Here is a 15,551-nt window from a genome sequence, read left to right on the forward strand (position 1 = left end):
GGAAGCTCAATTATAAACCGCCATCAACATATTACTTCAAAGAGACGTTCTTGCCAACAATAATGCAAGAGTTGACTGATCTCCTGAAGAGTAAGTTCTAGCAGCACAGTATCTTTGTTTATAATAACACTAACTTACTCACTCAATCACACTGTGATCAATCAATCAATCAATCAATCAATCAATCAATCAATCAATCAATCAATCAATCAATCAATCAATCAATCAAAACAATCAATCAACACAAAGGTATCCTATCTCAAGCTCAATCAGTAGCTATTACTACTGATGGGTGGACTGACAATCAGAATGATAAGTTCACTACTATTACTGCACATTGCATCACCATGCCATTCAAATATCAGTCTATGGTCCTTGACTTCATTCCTCTTAATGAGAGTGATACATCTGTCAATCTCTCCAAAGTACTGATGGAGTGCCTCAACAAGTGGGGCATTTCTGACAAGGTTGTAGGAGCTGTGACAGACAATGCACACAATGCCACCAAATCAATTGCCCTCTCTGACAACATCCCATCATACAGATGTCTGTCGCATACAATCCAACTCATGGTGGGCGATTGTATTAACATTGGTAAACCTCCATCCATGGATGAGGTCCACATTACATTCGACAGTACCCTCACCAATGCAAGCAGCGGTGGACCAACTGGCTCTTCAACTGTTTCAGTCAGTGACAACCTACAATTAGATATCGATGAGACAAGTACCTTACACACATCAACTCAAACTTCAATTACTTCAAATGCTAAAGTCAGAAMGCCTGCTCAAAAAAAGGCKAGGAAGAGAAAAGACCAGAACAACAGCAACAGCAGCAGCAGCAGCAGCACAATCAACACAAATACAACACTATCCAACGGTTTAACAACCTCAACAACAAACACAACAACAGTGTTGACGACAACATCAACCGAGTCTCCAAACTCGATCCGATCAATACTCAGGAAAGTCAGGAGTATTGTTTACCAGATCAAATGGTCCAAACCTTTGAGYACAGTGCTCAAAAATATCATCGCCGCCTCGTCGACCACAGGTCAGCCCAAGTTAGCGTTTAGACTCAAGTATTATTCTCCAACTAGATGGACATCACTCTTCCAAATGATTAAACGATACAAGKAATTGTCTGGATCAATTGGAGCACTGAATAATTCATCATTGGTACTGTCAACAGATCAACTAAAGGTAAGTTATTCATACATTTATATAACTCTGATACTAATAAAAATATATATATATATATATATAGAGAGTAGATGATTATTTATATCTCCTTAGCCCATTTGAGCAATGCACGATGTACCTTGCAGCAAGCTCTCGGATTACAATTGACAGTGTATTGCCAAGTTTGAGATTGATAGAGACTGAACTGGCTGATGCCAAGCCAATGACCGAAGAGGGCRAGGCACTAAGGTTGRCCCTTATTCAATCGCTGACCAAAAGGAGAGCCACCCTAATGGAGAAAGTCCCTACTCTTGCACTTCCACTTCTGTTCTCCCCTTACCTCAAGTCGACTGTCCAATGTACATTTGTCGAGCCTCCTGTATCTGAGACCCGCCGAGCAGGCAGACCACCAAAGACTGATACATGTATTGCAAGTAGACCAGAAGTCTATGCCACACTGTTTGGGGACAAAGTCAACATTAATTTGACACCCTCGATATTGTCGTCAATGTTGAAGATCATCGAGAGAAGTTCGCCTGTTGCGCCACTGGTGGCACCTAGTCAAACTCAATCGACAAGTTCTATAACCTCTGATGCACCAACAAATAACGCCTTTGGCAGCAGGCTCTTCAAAACATCATCAATCCCCGCTGCCAGCAGCCAAGGTATAGCCACGTTGCATTCACTCAAGATTGAACTGAACAAATTCCTTTCCGAGCCATATGAACTGTCAACTCAAGAAAAGGATGCACAGTATTCAGATCCGTCCATATTTTGGAGCGACACCAATAACATCAATCGATTTCCACTTCTCTACCAACTTGCCAAACACTATTTAGTAGTGCCTGCTTCGTCAGTTCCGTCAGAAGGTGTATTCTCAAAGGCCAACTATATATTTTCCGATCGCCGACAATCAATGTCATCATACCATCTAGCGGCCTTCGTTTTATGCTATTGCAACCAACACCTGTTGTCTAATAAACAATGATAATCATTGTTTTGTTTGTATTATAACTATGTTTGTGTCATCTAACTCATCACCAACCTCTCTCTACCAACCCCAATCAACCGGTGGGGTTGGGTTGCGTATTTTCACTTCAAACCTCAAACCGGTCGAGGTTGCAAGCATCCACTCCATTCGGCGAGGACCACTCCACAACAACTTATTTTCTGCTTCCTTTTGAGAACATGGTGCGAGTGATGAAGTTTTGAGATTACCAATTTCCCTTGTTTGATCAAGATGAAAGTTAGGAAATCAATATAAATATCAGTGATTTAAATGATCATACCAATTCCCTACTTGTATAAGCAACAACAAACAAATAATGATATAACTTTTGTTTATGTAGATCTACCCAATGATACACATTCAATCAGTAACCTAAACTACCTGCCTACTGCTTCATAATCCCCTTTATTCTTTAACTCCAACAACAACAACTACTATCAGTAAGCTCGTACCCTCATCCCTCACTCTCAACCTTGCCCTTGCTCTCGTCAACCCTCAACCCTCAACCCTAACCCTTGCCTCACACACACCCTCACACACATCCAGATGGTCAAAGTCAATGTCGATCAAATCAGCTCTGCCATGAAGGAGAGATATAACATTCGTAATATGTCGGTCATTGCCCATGAGGATCATGGAAAGACCACACTCATGGATTCTCTGATCTCCAGTGCTGGTATTATTCCAGAGTACAGGTCTGTCTATCCAGGCTGCTGGCTCCCCCCTCGTGAGGACGAGATCGCCCGAGGTATCACGATCAAAGCATCGAGCGCTCTGCAATTCCAGGTGGCCGCCGGGGTGGATCTGCCAGCCAACTCATCAAGCTCGCAGTTTTTGATCAACTTGATCGATTTGCCAGGCCACGTCGACCTCTCCAGCGAGGTGACTGCCGCCCTCCGTGTCACCGACGGCGCCTTGGTCGTCGTCGACACGGTCGAGGGCGTCTGCGTCCAGACCGAGTCCGTGCTTCGCCAGGCCATCCTTGAGAGTGTCGTGCCCATCCTGTTTGTCAACAAGATGGACCGTCTGTTTTTGGAGCTCAAGATGGAGCCGGAGGACGCGTACATCAAGCTGCGCAGCACCATCGAGAGCGTCAACGCGCTTGTCCAGGTCGCTGAGGGCTCGCCGTCGTGTGTCCACCTCCAGCCCCAAACGGGTAATGTCGGATTCGGCAGTGGTTACCAGGGTTGGGGATTCACAATCGAAGCATGGGCACGCATCTACGAGGCCGCCCTCGGAGTTTCGCACGCCAAGATGATTAACAACTTGTGGGGCGATCGCTTTTACGACTCTGTCACCAAGAAGTGGAGCGACAATCCTGTATCTGAAGATGGCCGAACCCTCGAGCGTGGCTTCTGCAAGTTCATCTACACACCTCTGCGCGACCTGATCGTTGCTGTCAACGATGGCGACCGTGCCAAGGTGGACGCCAAGCTCATGGTGCTCAACATCACTCTCTCACCCAACGAGATGGAGCTCACTGGTCGCGACCTGATCCGAGCCATCATGAAGAAGTTCCTCCCCGCTGATGAGTGCATCCTCACGATGATGGTTCAACACATTCCATCCCCTGTTGTCGCTCAACGCTACAGAGCTGAACAGTTCTACACTGGCCCCCAGGACGACGAATGTGGTGTCGCGATGGCCGAGTGTAACCCAGACGGACCGGTCATGGTCTACATCAGCAAGATGATACCCAACTCCAGTGGTCACTTCATTGCCTTTGGTCGTGTGTTCTCTGGCACAGTCACTCCAGGCATGACCATCCGCATCCTGCAACCCGAGTACGACCCAGTCACCAAGCCCACTCTGGTCTCCAGCAAGCGTATCACCAATGTCGTGCTTATGATGGGTCGTCGTCAGGACACCGTCGAAGCCTGCCCTGCTGGCAACATCATTGGATTCACTGGCATTGACTCTTACCTCGTCAAGACTGGTACTCTCACCACATCAGCTGTGGCTCACTCCATTGCTCCAATGAAGTTCTCTGTGTCACCTGTTGTCCGTGCTGCTGTCTTCCCCAAGGACGCATCTCAGCTGCCCAAGCTGATCGAAGGCATCAAGCGTCTGATCAAGACCGATCCAGCCATCCAGCACTTCAGGTCCGACTCAGAGAATGTCATCGCGGCAGTTGGCGAGCTCCAGCTCGAGATCTGTCTCAAGGACCTCCAAGAGATCGCTGGATGCGAGATCATCTCCTCGCAGCCTGTAGTCAGCTACCGCGAGACTGTCACAATCGAGTCCCAGGTCTGTCTCTCAACGAGTGCCAACAAGCACAACAGACTCTATATCAAGTGTGCCCCACTCAACCCAACTCTGGCCAACGACATTGACTCCAAGACAATCGATCCAATGTCCAACGACATCCTCAACCGTGTCCAACAGTTTGCTCAATACGACTGGGCTCCCGCCGAAACCCGCTCAATCTGGGCGTTCGGTCCAGATGGCAACGGTGCCAACGTCTTTGTCAACCAAACCACTGGCGCGCAGTACCTCAACGAAGCTCGCGATCTGCTCGTCGACGGATTTGATGCAGCCACATCCACCGGTGTGCTCTGTGGTGAAGAACTCAGAGGCGTCCACTTCAGTCTGATGGATGTCACACTCATTGCCGATGGTGCCCATCGTCGTTGCGGCCAACTGACACCCGCCGCTCATCGTGCCTTCTGCTCCGCCCAGCTCTGTGGTGTTCCTCGTCTCGTCGAGCCCATGTACCTGGCTGAAGTCGTCGTGCCCAACAGGATGATGAGCGTTGTCAACCGTTGCATTGCCTCCCGTCGCGGTATCCTTGTCTCTTCCAAGGAGAAGTCTGGCATGAATGGCATCTATGTCATCCGTGCCCATCTGCCCGTCGCCCAATCATTCGGCTTCCTCAACCTGCTCAAGACCGAGACCAGTGGCCAAGCCTTCCTTCAGATGACCTTTGATCACTGGGCACTGCTCGACCAAGATCCACTCGATCCCAAGACCGATGCCTACAGAATCGTCAGGGAGATCAGAGCCAGAAAAGGACTTCCAGTTGATGTACCGCCCCTCACTGAGTACCTCGACCGTCTCTAACTCAATAAATCACTCATTCATATTGCTTTCCAGGTCTCCTCGCCCACTCCCAACTCTTGGGAGCGTGGCTTGGACGCGAGACCTGGGCGACCAACCAAACAAACATCAGCTGTTCAATCAAAGTAAGGGCGAGGGTAAGGGTAAGGGTATGTACACTTGGGGATGTTATTGGATTGTGAGGGTTCGGCAGGTGGCCTGCCATTAGTTGTTGGTGGATGATGTGGTCGATATATAATACACGCCCTTCTTGATATAGTCAGGGTTGTAGAATGATATCGACTTGTTCTTTAGCATGTGCCCCACCAGGTTGTCGGACAGTATCAGCGCGTACGTGTTGTCAATGACGCGAACGTTGCAATAGGCGCCAAAGCCCATCTTGAGATAGTAGTCGTGGACACCTGGGTGGAAGGGCAGGTTGAATGTGTGGATGTCGCGGATCAGCAGACTGGATGACACCATATTGATTGTGATCTTGCGTAGTGTTGCTGGCACGGAGCCAATGATGCTCTGGTAGTTGGACGACAGTGACAGCTTGCGCAGCGCGGGCGGCAGGGAGCCGGTGCTCAGCGGCTGCTTGAAACTGTAGCCAAACTTCAGCTTGGTGATTGAGGGTGGGCAGTGTGATCGTCGGTTGATTGAAGTTGTCGCCTAGCTTGAGTATCACCCAGCGACTCGGGGGAGCGAGTGCGCTGCGATCGGGTTGGGCTGCTTGAAGTTGTTGCCCAGTGTCAGCTTAGTTATTGAATGCGGCAGCACACCCTTGGTGAGGATGTTGGTGTCCAGCTCTGAGAAATGGTATAGCTCCTTGAGTGAGGACGGAAGTGCGCCAGGCACCAGCACGTGGCGGAACTTGTAGCCGACCGACAACGAAGTTAATGATGACGGCAGCGTTCCAATATCCATCTGCTGATTGAAATCGTGTGAGAGCTGTATAGTCTGGAGGGATCGCGGCAGCGTGCCCGGCGGGATCGGCCGGTTGAAGATACCTTTGAATCGAAGCACCTCCAGCTGAGAGGGCAGCGCCTCTGCATCGATGTCCTGATTGAAGAGGTAACCCAGCGATAGGATGGTGAGTGACCCGGGCAGTGAGCCATGAATAATACGCTGATTGAACTTGTATCCCAGCGATAGGCTGGTGAGCGACTCGGGCAGCGAGCCTGGCGCGATTGGAGTATCATAACTCACGCCAAATGTCAGAGAGATGAGTGATTGAGGTAGCATGCCATAGACCAGCGGTTTGTTGAATGAGGCGCCAAATGTGAGTTCGACAAGTGAGCCCGGCAGCGAGCCGGGCGCGATCGCCTGATCAAACAGCCATCCAAAGGTGAGTGATGTAAGCAGCCCTGGCAGCGAGCCAGGCGCGATCGGGTGATTGAACAGCTTTCCAAATGTGATTGCCATGAGCGACTCAGGAAGCGAGCCGGGCGCAATTGGTTTGTTAAAGTTGTTTCCAAAGGTGAGCGAAGTGACCGACTGGGGCATGTCGCCCGGCTTGATCTCGTCGTTGAAGGAGTTGTCAAACGCCATCTCGATGCCCGTGCGAAAGTGTGCCGCGTCGACGTCCGGACGCTGCATCACCAGGTCGAGGAACAGCGGGAAGATGCTCTCGCCCTTCTTTGTCAGCACGACATTCGATCGCAAGTTCAATGTATGTTTATAATGATTGATCAAGGCGTGCAGAGTCTTGCTGGCGAAAGACAAACATACAATGTCAATCGGTTCCAACAACAAGTCCAATATACCCTTGAACACTATAACAGGTAATGACTCCATAATATAAGTATAAAAATGTATGTATGTATGTTTTATCTCTGCTGTTATTTAACACATCAAATTTGATCAATGATTGATTTGATGTGGTGGCAGTGTGTGACAGTTAGGACCCAAAGCCCGATCCGAGGCCCCCACTAAGGGGTCGAGGTCAAGGCCGGGCCTTTCACCCATTTTGACAATCTACAATCATGACGCTCGGGGTCTAACTAATTATTTGTATAATATCTAGATTTAGTTAAGTAATCGGTAAGTCTAAGTGTACAATCAATCAATCAATAACATGATATGATGTTTGAAATCCTTCAGGCCAAGAATGAGAGGATCAGATCGACCATTTATTTGATGTCTGGTCCTGTCCGCGACATTCTACTTAAACCTACTACAAGTTCATAAATGAATTAATCATGGAGAATTTGTAGAGTTGGGAGCAGTGGCACTGGAGTCTATTGGAGTATGTGGCTGCTGGAGTGGCTGCTGTGGCTGACCAATATTCTTATTGTTGACCAGCTTGATGGCGATCCATTTGGTTCCCTTGATCACTGGATCTCCTTGATGTAGTGACATTGGGTCTACCTCTCCATTTGGCTTACAATTGTAAAAGAGAACGGCATCGCCCTTGATTGGCCTGACCTTTACCTTGGCCTCGGGGAATGATGTCTCGCCACCCTCCTCCACCTCTGTCAGATACATCAAAATGGTACACATCCTCTGGCCATACAGTCCAATCTTCATCGCACCATTCGCCGTCATTGGATTGAAGTAATCAAAGTGTGCCGATGTCTCTTCACCTGGATTATATCTAATGAATTATTGATTGATGGGTCAGATATGAATGTAATCCCTTGATGTTGTCCATGTTTGATTGAGTGATCAATCATACCTAATAACCTGCATCACTTCACAACTCATGTTCATATTTACAAAGGTCTTCATTCTATTTAATATATTCTGAGTTGTTGGATGATCCTCTTCTCCTTCCTTTAGGAACACTCCCCATCCACTTCGATGAACACCTGTGTAATGAATCATAGAGAGGTTAGTTAGTCGCATGTACATGCTACATTGATTGGACGTCAATATCCTCCATGGATGATACTTTACCTGATGATATCTCATTGCATGGTCTTAGCTTTTGCTTTGATATATCTATGAGGTAATCACATTCCTTGTCGCTTAGGAAGTTGGCTATTCTATAAATCCTTGGATGCTCACACACCTTTATCAGTCTTGGCGCTCCATCATCCACCACCTTATCCTTATTCTCCACCTCCGCATCCTCATTATTGCTCAACATCATCATCATTTTTGGTAAATTTTGGTTGGTTGGTCTCTGTTGGTTTAATATTTAAAAATATGATTGATCTGACTAACTATCAAACTAAATGTATATATATGTATATGTATATATATGTATTATATGTATGTATATTGTATCTCTGTCTATTCTCCTCTGGCTGATGCAACAACAACAAACATGCAACTTCTTGCTATGTTGTTCCCTTTGCTTCTGCTTCTGTTGCCAGTTTCCTGCTATTAATGTGATGTGTGTTTGTTGTTATGTTGGAGTGTGTGTGTGAATGAAATTGAATGAATATGGTAGTGGTGAGTGATCCAGAGTGTATGAATGTGGTTGTGGCTCAAACAAACAAACACCATCTATCTCTTCATCTCCACACTCACTCGATGCTTGTTATCAGCTCACTCACTCACTCACACACTTACCCCCTCTCTTCACCAACCCCGCAACATCCTTTCAAGCATCCATCCAACTACCTCCCGCATCTATATTACCCTTTGCCTACTTACTTACTTCCAATCACACATTCATTTCATTTCATTCATTCATTCAGTCATTCATTCAGCATCATCATCATCTTCGTCGTTGTTGTCTGTTGTTGGACTTTAATTTCGTCGAGCTTAATTAACCATTCCTCTTTGAGTCATTATGAATTAAACAAATAGATGTTGAGCGATCACATGGTGTTGTTGTGACGATCAGGTGATGTATTTGAATGATCCAAGGGATGTGAGGTGGTGATACAATTACATGTCATCGTTTGGAATGTGTAATTACAATGACCATCTTATGACAACTTTGATCGATCAGAGTTACTACAATATCTATTGATTGCCCATATGTGGAACATGATCAATCAATCAAGCAGTTGTGGATGAGTGCCTGGTTGTCCTATTTTGAACTTCGTCGATATGATTTTTTTTCATTTTGAGGTGATCAAAGACGACATTGTGTGAGGAGTGAGCAGGTTGTCAGCCCCAGTGAGAGTGATCACCAACAACTCATTTCACTCTTGTAAATACAAACATAACATATACATATAATACATTTTAGACACAATGAGACAGGTTCCAATCGGTCAATTCATCAACTACCAAACCAAGCACTTCTGGCCATTCATGGTCGGAGCTGTCTTCTGGGCTGGTCTCATCACCAAGGTTCACATGGGTATCACTGGTACGTATTATTATTATTACGCGCTACGTAATATATGATTGATGCTCAACTAACACATAATATATATATATATATATATAATGTACAACAACAGACAATGATAGAAAGAACTCTGTCTACTGGCAGAAGATTCAGAGAATCCAGCACCCAGAGCTGTTCAAGGATGGACACTCCCACTCTGCTCATCACTAAACAACGATCATCGACAACAACCATCTTGTATCCTTTTTTATTATATTGTAGAGCACGCGAAACAAGCAGTCGAAGCAGTCGAAGCAGCACAGCAACAACAGCAAATGTAGCAAGATGCTAGTATATATACATAACAGCAGGCTGTGATCAGCAATAAATCAATCATATCAACATATATATATACGAATGATGACGATGATAATGACGATTATGACGATGATGATGACGATGGAACACAGAATGCGACGATAATGATAATGATACATTACAGGGCAGGTCGAACAGTTTATTCAACGAATGTTTGATTGAGGATGTTCAACAGTAGCATAGCGGACACATCCTCCTGTGGAGTGTCCTTCTAACCAATGCTGCTGATCCGGCCTCTCAAGATGCTCGAGCATCTTGTTTGAAAGAAGCATTTGCTACCAAGATATATCCTCGATATGTTGAAGTAGTTTTGGTTACAGGATAGATACTAGTAGCCTGAATGTACATGTCACCTTGATTAAGTAGACATTGCCAGGGCACTAACCAATATCAATACGACCAATAGTATACATATACAAATCCAATGACCTGTTGTCCTTGATTCTTGAGCCAGACGAACAACGCCTCTTGTTGCATTCTTGAGTTTTGCTGTCGTTGTGTCTACATGAGAGTTCAAGTCATCCAACATTATACCTTGTGACTCTGCCTCTCTACCTATATTGATTGCAATCTCCTTCTGTCTTGTAACACTATATGACAAGCTGTCCAATAATTTATCTTGGTCTACAACAATAAATGTATGAATGAATAACTAATCCAACGACATCCCCTGAACAATCCTCCCGACACATACCCTGCATCATATTATTCTGTTGATCTACCAACTCTTGATTGGAGTATAATTTAGTATTCTCTGTCTCCTGAGGTGCTCCGAATTTCCTTCCACCTGGCACTCCATTGTCATCTTCGAATAACAACTTCTTCCTGGACAAGAGGAGACGATACGATAATTGTTAGAAGGTGCTTGTAATAAGTATTATCTTTCCCTAATAACTTACTTGGCAGCCTCTGATAAATATGGAGAATTAAAGTTTGGTCTATCTCTTCCAACTCCCATTCCTCCCAATCCACCAGAATTATAACTATTATTATTATTATTATTCATTTCGTTGATTTATTGATTGATCAAATAATATCTTTAATTAATGAATACTTCTTTATCTGTTCTTCTTCTTCTTTGTATGTATGTATTTACATATATGTATGTATGTATGTATGTATTATTTATCACACTAGGATACATAACATGGTCTTGACTTCAACTTATATGTTGAGTGTTTACGTGTTCAGAGTGTTGATCCATGTTTGTTAACTCAATGGAGTGAGTGAGTGAATGTGTTAGTGTGTATGTGTGAATGTGTGTGTCAACATTCATTCATTCTCTCATTCCTCTACAACTATTCGAACAATCCAACCACATCTTCATCTTTTACTTGTTCAACAAGGTGGTTGATTTCCTTATTATATGAGAAGTAACGTTATTTCAACTTGTGGTCAATGTCAGTTGTTGACAAAGTCAAACTTAGCCTTGTCATAGGCATATGTGTGAGATAAAAAAACAACATCCCCCATGAGATCCTAATCAGGATATGGGGGTTGGCGCTTCGACAGTGACACCCAACCAAGCATTGTCACTCACTGACTCTGCAGCCACTCAGTCAGTGCGCACCTGACCATTGATGTTGTATTGAATAAAGCTTGCCCAACATTGCATTTAATAAGCAACAACCTCCTCACTTATCTTATATTTATAATTATATAACTTATATACTTTATACACAAACACATATATAACAATGGTATGTAGTTATTATCTCTATTCAACTCTATCTATCTATTCAACAACAACAACAACAGTCTTTACTAACAATCATTCCCCATCGATTGTCAAATGTGATAACAAACAATAGAACTCACGTACCATTAGACAAAAGACTGAGAAGTATCATAACAACATTGAGAAGAGAGGAAAGGTTGAGGTCAAGAAGAAGGACAGTCTTCCAATCAACCCATACGTCCTGGCCTTCATTGTCTTTGTCGTCGTTGGTTCATGTATGTATCTATGATGATGGTCTAGTTCGTGATATATGTCATATGGTTATATATACTAACTCCACCACCCTCAACTAATCCTCAACAATATAGCTCTCTTGCAAATCTTCAGAGGTCAATAAACTCATTGTCTATTATACGTTGTAATGTAAAGTCATCTAAATGTTTGGCGATTCAGTCGCATCAGTCTCATTCATTCTCATGTGTCGGATATACAATGTATCACCATACTTCCATTGATTCAACAACAATATTGAATGACCTAGGTAGGGTTAGGGTTAGGTAGGGCAAGGGCAAGGGTAGGGTAAGGGTTTGTCTCAAAAGTCTCGCTTTTTTCAAACTTGAGGTCATTCATTCGTCTTTGAAGCACACAATCACAGTCATTCAAATCAAGGTGGATCATCAACAACAACAACATATATAAGAGATGAACTCTATCAGCTTGGTATCGAAATCTTCATCATCAATACTGTTCAATGCATCAATTGGATCAATGAGCATCAATGGTCTGCGATATGTTTCAAACTTAAGGAATAACCAACCTCGTGTCAGGAGAACAACATGCATCCTGTCCAATGGTGCAACCATTTCAGTCAGAACATCATTGCCCTATGCCAAGAAGTGGAGATCAACTCTCGACGTCTTCAACACTACTCCCGACTTTGAGTTCGACAGCATCAAGGAGATCAAAGAGCGTCGCAAGAAGTTCGCCGACGACAAGTACAGCGAGTTCAAGAAGTAAACATATATGTGTGCACACTGGACAGACAGACAGGCAGACAACAAGACATCGAATAAACAGAATAGAACTAGCGCAGCGATATATATATATATACATAACAACGAACGAATGAACGAATGAATGAGCGAATGAATGAATGAACACAAGTTGTTTACAACACGCGACTCGAACGGTAACAAGACTGTTACTGTTGCGACTGCGCAGGTGGTACATCGTTTATTGGATCGGCAGTTGGCTTGGAAAGGAACGTCGTCTTCTCAGACCTCTCGATGTCCTGAATATGTTCCAGCAGGCCGGGCAGTCGCGAGCGCTTGGCCAGTGACTCGACATTGTTGCGCTCCAGCACAAACGCGATACGGTCAGCGTAGGATAGGTCGTCGAGAAGGTTGGTCTCGATGTCTCCGTCGCTCTCCTCGCTGAACATTATCTCGCCGGCGATCGGTTGCTCGGCGTCGGCTGTGGCGACAACTTCCTGTTCGCGATATAGTATTGCCGAGTGATCATTGGTTATCTTTAGCAGGTTGATGCCACCCTTGACCGCCATCAGGTTGCTGTACAGTCTGTAGATGTTCCACGCCAAGAACACGTTTGGGCCGGGCAGAATCGAGGCGGCCACCGAGATTGGTATGACACAGATGTTGATCAAAGACCACAGCTTGTGGTACTCCGTGCGTTGGCGAGCCACTATACGTGCGTATCTGTTGGCACGGCGAGCGCCCAGCTCGGGTGGGTAGTGGATGGTGAATTGAGGCTTGCCATGAGTCTCGTGGAACTGATTGATCGCCAGCTGGGTGGATGTCTTTTTAGGATGATGATGGTCCATCATTGGATGATGTTGATGTTGATGATGTTGTTCATTATGTTTATGTTGATTTGGATGTATGATCAGTGATGCACTGTTGACGTTGGAGAACTGAAAGATCATCTTTTCTTCGGGATGAATGGTGCCTTCCAACCTGCGTAACAGGGTCTTTAGTTTGCCAGCCATACCCTTGCCCTCCTCTGCATCATCAATCTCCTTCTTTGACTCGGCTGCCTTTGTCTTGAGATATTGTACGAATGATGCTAGTCGTCCTGTTGGCTTGGGCTTGTCTGTCGTTGTACCTGTCGCTGCAACTGGTGCGGCCAAGTCCATTGACTTGACCAAGAACTCTGACTTCTCACAATATAGTGTCCATCTTCTTGATGAAAGTTGTAATAGATATACTCTCATAATAACTATTATCTCTTTGTTGTTGTTGTAACTCGACAAATCATCAGGTGTCAAGTCATCATTCATTCGTCTTTTGACAGGTCCAGTCTGCAGGTCTCAAAGCCCCAACCGATGTTTTGATCAACACAGACACAACTTCATGATTAATTGATTAGTATTATTTATTTATTATTTATCTATTTAAATAACCTCTGGACAACTTGTCTGACACTGTTCTTGAAGAGGAAGGCCAGGACACCAACGGCACCAACTCCGAATATTGCCAGCATGCTGGATGAGTAACGGCTCTGTCCGACTTGGTTGTCCTTGGTTGCCTCAGTCTTGGTGGAGGCGTCAGTTGGCTTGGTGGCAGCCTTGGCGACTGGTGAGGTTTGGGACTTGGCAGCAGATGGGTTGAGCTTCTCCATGACGACCCTCAAGTTGTTGTGAAGATCCTGGTTCTCTGGCTCCACCTTGATACCCTGCACGAAGGCATCCTTGGCCTCCTGATGGCGACCCAGGGCCACCAGGGCGATACCCTTGCGGAGGTATCCCTTGCCCCAGTTGGCGTTCATGCCAATCGACGAGTTGGCATCCTCCAGGGACTGTGGGTACTTTTGCAGCTTGAAGAAGGAGATTGAGCGGTTCGAGTAGACCATGTGCGATGGGCTGTGTTGGATCGACTTGGTGTAGCTGTCGATCGATTGAGTGTAGCATCCATGCTTGAAGTACTCGTTACCTTCGTTCTTGTAGTGGACGGACAGTTCAGTGTCTGACAGGATGTTGGGGTCTGGCTCGGCGACAGCCTCTTGTTGAATTGTTGATGTGGTCGATGGTGAAGATGTGGTTCCATTCATGTGGATGTGCTCGTTGCTGGCTGGTGTTGATTGTGTCTCTTGTTCCTGTGCTGCTGGGGTCTCTTGATTGACCTCCTCTGCCTTTATCTCCTCGACGGCAGGCTGAACGACTTGAACATTCTCCTCTTCCTCATCCTCCTCGATCTTTGGTTGCTCCTCAACGGGGGCAACGACTGGTGCCTCTACAACAGCTGGCTGCTCAACAACAGCGACATCCTCCTCCTCGATCTTTGGCTCCTCAACAGCAGCGACGACGGCTGGTTGCTCGACAGCAGCGACTGGCTCCTCGACAGCAGCAACTGGCTCCTCTACAACTGCTTGAGGTTGCTCAACAACTGGCTCCTCAACAACTACTGGCTCTTCGACAGCAACAGGCTCGACAGCAGCGACTGGCTCCTCAACAGCAGCAACTGGCTCCTCAACGGCAGCGACTGGCTCCTCGACAACAGCAACTGGCTCCTCCTTGATCTCCTCGACTGCAGCAGCTGGTTGCTCCTCCTGCTTGACTTCCTCGACAACAACAGGCTCCTCCTTGATCTCCTCAACAACAGCTGGTTGCTCCTCGACGGCAACTGGTTGCTCCTCCTCGACGGGGGCAGCTGGTTGCTCTTCCTTGGCCTCTTCGACAACTGCTGGCTGCTCCTCGACAACAACTGGCTCCTCGACGGCAGCAACTTGCTCCTCCTTGACCTCCTCGATGGCAGCGGGCTGCTCCTCAGCAACAGGTGCTGGCTCGACGACATTCTCAGCCTCAGCTTGAACCTCAGTCTGGGCCTCAATCTGGACCTCAGCCTCAGGCTCAACCTTTGGCTCAACGACAGCGACCTCCTCTGTGGCAACAGTTTGTGTGTTCTCTTCTTGATTGATTGGTTCCATTTGTGATTGCAATGTATCTACTCTATTATTAAGTTGATCAAGTTGTGATATAACCTCAGTTTGTCTTGTTTCTAATTCTTCTTGTTGTTGTTGTTG

General features: G+C 45.8%; 11 protein-coding genes across 11 annotated transcripts; 5 read left to right on the forward strand and 6 right to left on the reverse strand.

Annotated features, from left to right (window-relative positions):
• Nucleotides 1-1,118: 1,118 nt before the first annotated feature.
• On the forward strand, nt 1,119-1,953 carry SAMD00019534_099300 (hypothetical protein; the record flags this gene model as incomplete). The annotated part of the gene is made up of 2 exons (XM_012894962.1): nt 1,119-1,202; nt 1,267-1,953. Coding segments are annotated over 2 exons (771 nt in total), but the record flags the coding sequence as incomplete, so codon positions are not given.
• A 783-nt stretch (nt 1,954-2,736) lies between these two features.
• Nucleotides 2,737-5,250, forward strand: SAMD00019534_099310 (hypothetical protein; the record flags this gene model as incomplete). Its single annotated transcript, XM_012894963.1, has 1 exon — nt 2,737-5,250. One exon carries the CDS (start codon nt 2,737-2,739, stop codon nt 5,248-5,250), a length of 2,514 nt encoding a protein of 837 aa, XP_012750417.1.
• A 201-nt stretch (nt 5,251-5,451) lies between these two features.
• SAMD00019534_099320 (hypothetical protein) lies at nt 5,452-5,709 on the reverse strand (the record flags this gene model as incomplete). The annotated part of the gene is made up of 1 exon (XM_012894964.1): nt 5,452-5,709. One exon carries the CDS (start codon nt 5,707-5,709, stop codon nt 5,452-5,454), a length of 258 nt encoding a protein of 85 aa, XP_012750418.1.
• Nucleotides 5,710-5,910: 201 nt separating this feature from the next.
• Nucleotides 5,911-7,023, reverse strand: SAMD00019534_099330 (hypothetical protein; the record flags this gene model as incomplete). The annotated part of the gene is made up of 1 exon (XM_012894965.1): nt 5,911-7,023. The coding sequence occupies one exon, from the start codon at nt 7,021-7,023 to the stop codon at nt 5,911-5,913; it is 1,113 nt and encodes a 370-aa protein (XP_012750419.1).
• A 405-nt stretch (nt 7,024-7,428) lies between these two features.
• SAMD00019534_099340 (hypothetical protein) lies at nt 7,429-8,326 on the reverse strand (the record flags this gene model as incomplete). Its single annotated transcript, XM_012894966.1, has 3 exons — nt 7,429-7,822; nt 7,904-8,036; nt 8,125-8,326. Coding segments are annotated over 3 exons (729 nt in total), but the record flags the coding sequence as incomplete, so codon positions are not given.
• A 1,052-nt stretch (nt 8,327-9,378) lies between these two features.
• On the forward strand, nt 9,379-9,688 carry SAMD00019534_099350 (hypothetical protein; the record flags this gene model as incomplete). The annotated part of the gene is made up of 2 exons (XM_012894967.1): nt 9,379-9,496; nt 9,591-9,688. 2 exons carry the CDS (start codon nt 9,379-9,381, stop codon nt 9,686-9,688), a joined length of 216 nt encoding a protein of 71 aa, XP_012750421.1.
• Nucleotides 9,689-10,199: 511 nt separating this feature from the next.
• On the reverse strand, nt 10,200-10,475 carry SAMD00019534_099360 (hypothetical protein; the record flags this gene model as incomplete). The annotated part of the gene is made up of 1 exon (XM_012894968.1): nt 10,200-10,475. A coding segment is annotated over one exon (276 nt), but the record flags the coding sequence as incomplete, so codon positions are not given.
• Nucleotides 10,476-11,325: 850 nt separating this feature from the next.
• SAMD00019534_099370 (hypothetical protein) lies at nt 11,326-11,910 on the forward strand (the record flags this gene model as incomplete). Its single annotated transcript, XM_012894969.1, has 3 exons — nt 11,326-11,393; nt 11,664-11,788; nt 11,882-11,910. 3 exons carry the CDS (start codon nt 11,326-11,328, stop codon nt 11,908-11,910), a joined length of 222 nt encoding a protein of 73 aa, XP_012750423.1.
• A 305-nt stretch (nt 11,911-12,215) lies between these two features.
• SAMD00019534_099380 (hypothetical protein) lies at nt 12,216-12,530 on the forward strand (the record flags this gene model as incomplete). Its single annotated transcript, XM_012894970.1, has 1 exon — nt 12,216-12,530. One exon carries the CDS (start codon nt 12,216-12,218, stop codon nt 12,528-12,530), a length of 315 nt encoding a protein of 104 aa, XP_012750424.1.
• Nucleotides 12,531-12,714: 184 nt separating this feature from the next.
• Nucleotides 12,715-13,743, reverse strand: SAMD00019534_099390 (hypothetical protein; the record flags this gene model as incomplete). The annotated part of the gene is made up of 1 exon (XM_012894971.1): nt 12,715-13,743. The coding sequence occupies one exon, from the start codon at nt 13,741-13,743 to the stop codon at nt 12,715-12,717; it is 1,029 nt and encodes a 342-aa protein (XP_012750425.1).
• Nucleotides 13,744-13,919: 176 nt separating this feature from the next.
• Nucleotides 13,920-15,455, reverse strand: SAMD00019534_099400 (hypothetical protein; the record flags this gene model as incomplete). Its single annotated transcript, XM_012894972.1, has 1 exon — nt 13,920-15,455. One exon carries the CDS (start codon nt 15,453-15,455, stop codon nt 13,920-13,922), a length of 1,536 nt encoding a protein of 511 aa, XP_012750426.1.
• Between the last annotated feature and the right edge of the window lie 96 nt (nt 15,456-15,551).

The sequence above is a fragment of the Acytostelium subglobosum genome (genome assembly GCF_000787575.1).
Source record: "Acytostelium subglobosum LB1 DNA, scaffold: scaffold24, whole genome shotgun sequence".
Classification (NCBI taxonomy): Eukaryota; Evosea; class Eumycetozoa; order Acytosteliales; family Acytosteliaceae; genus Acytostelium; species Acytostelium subglobosum.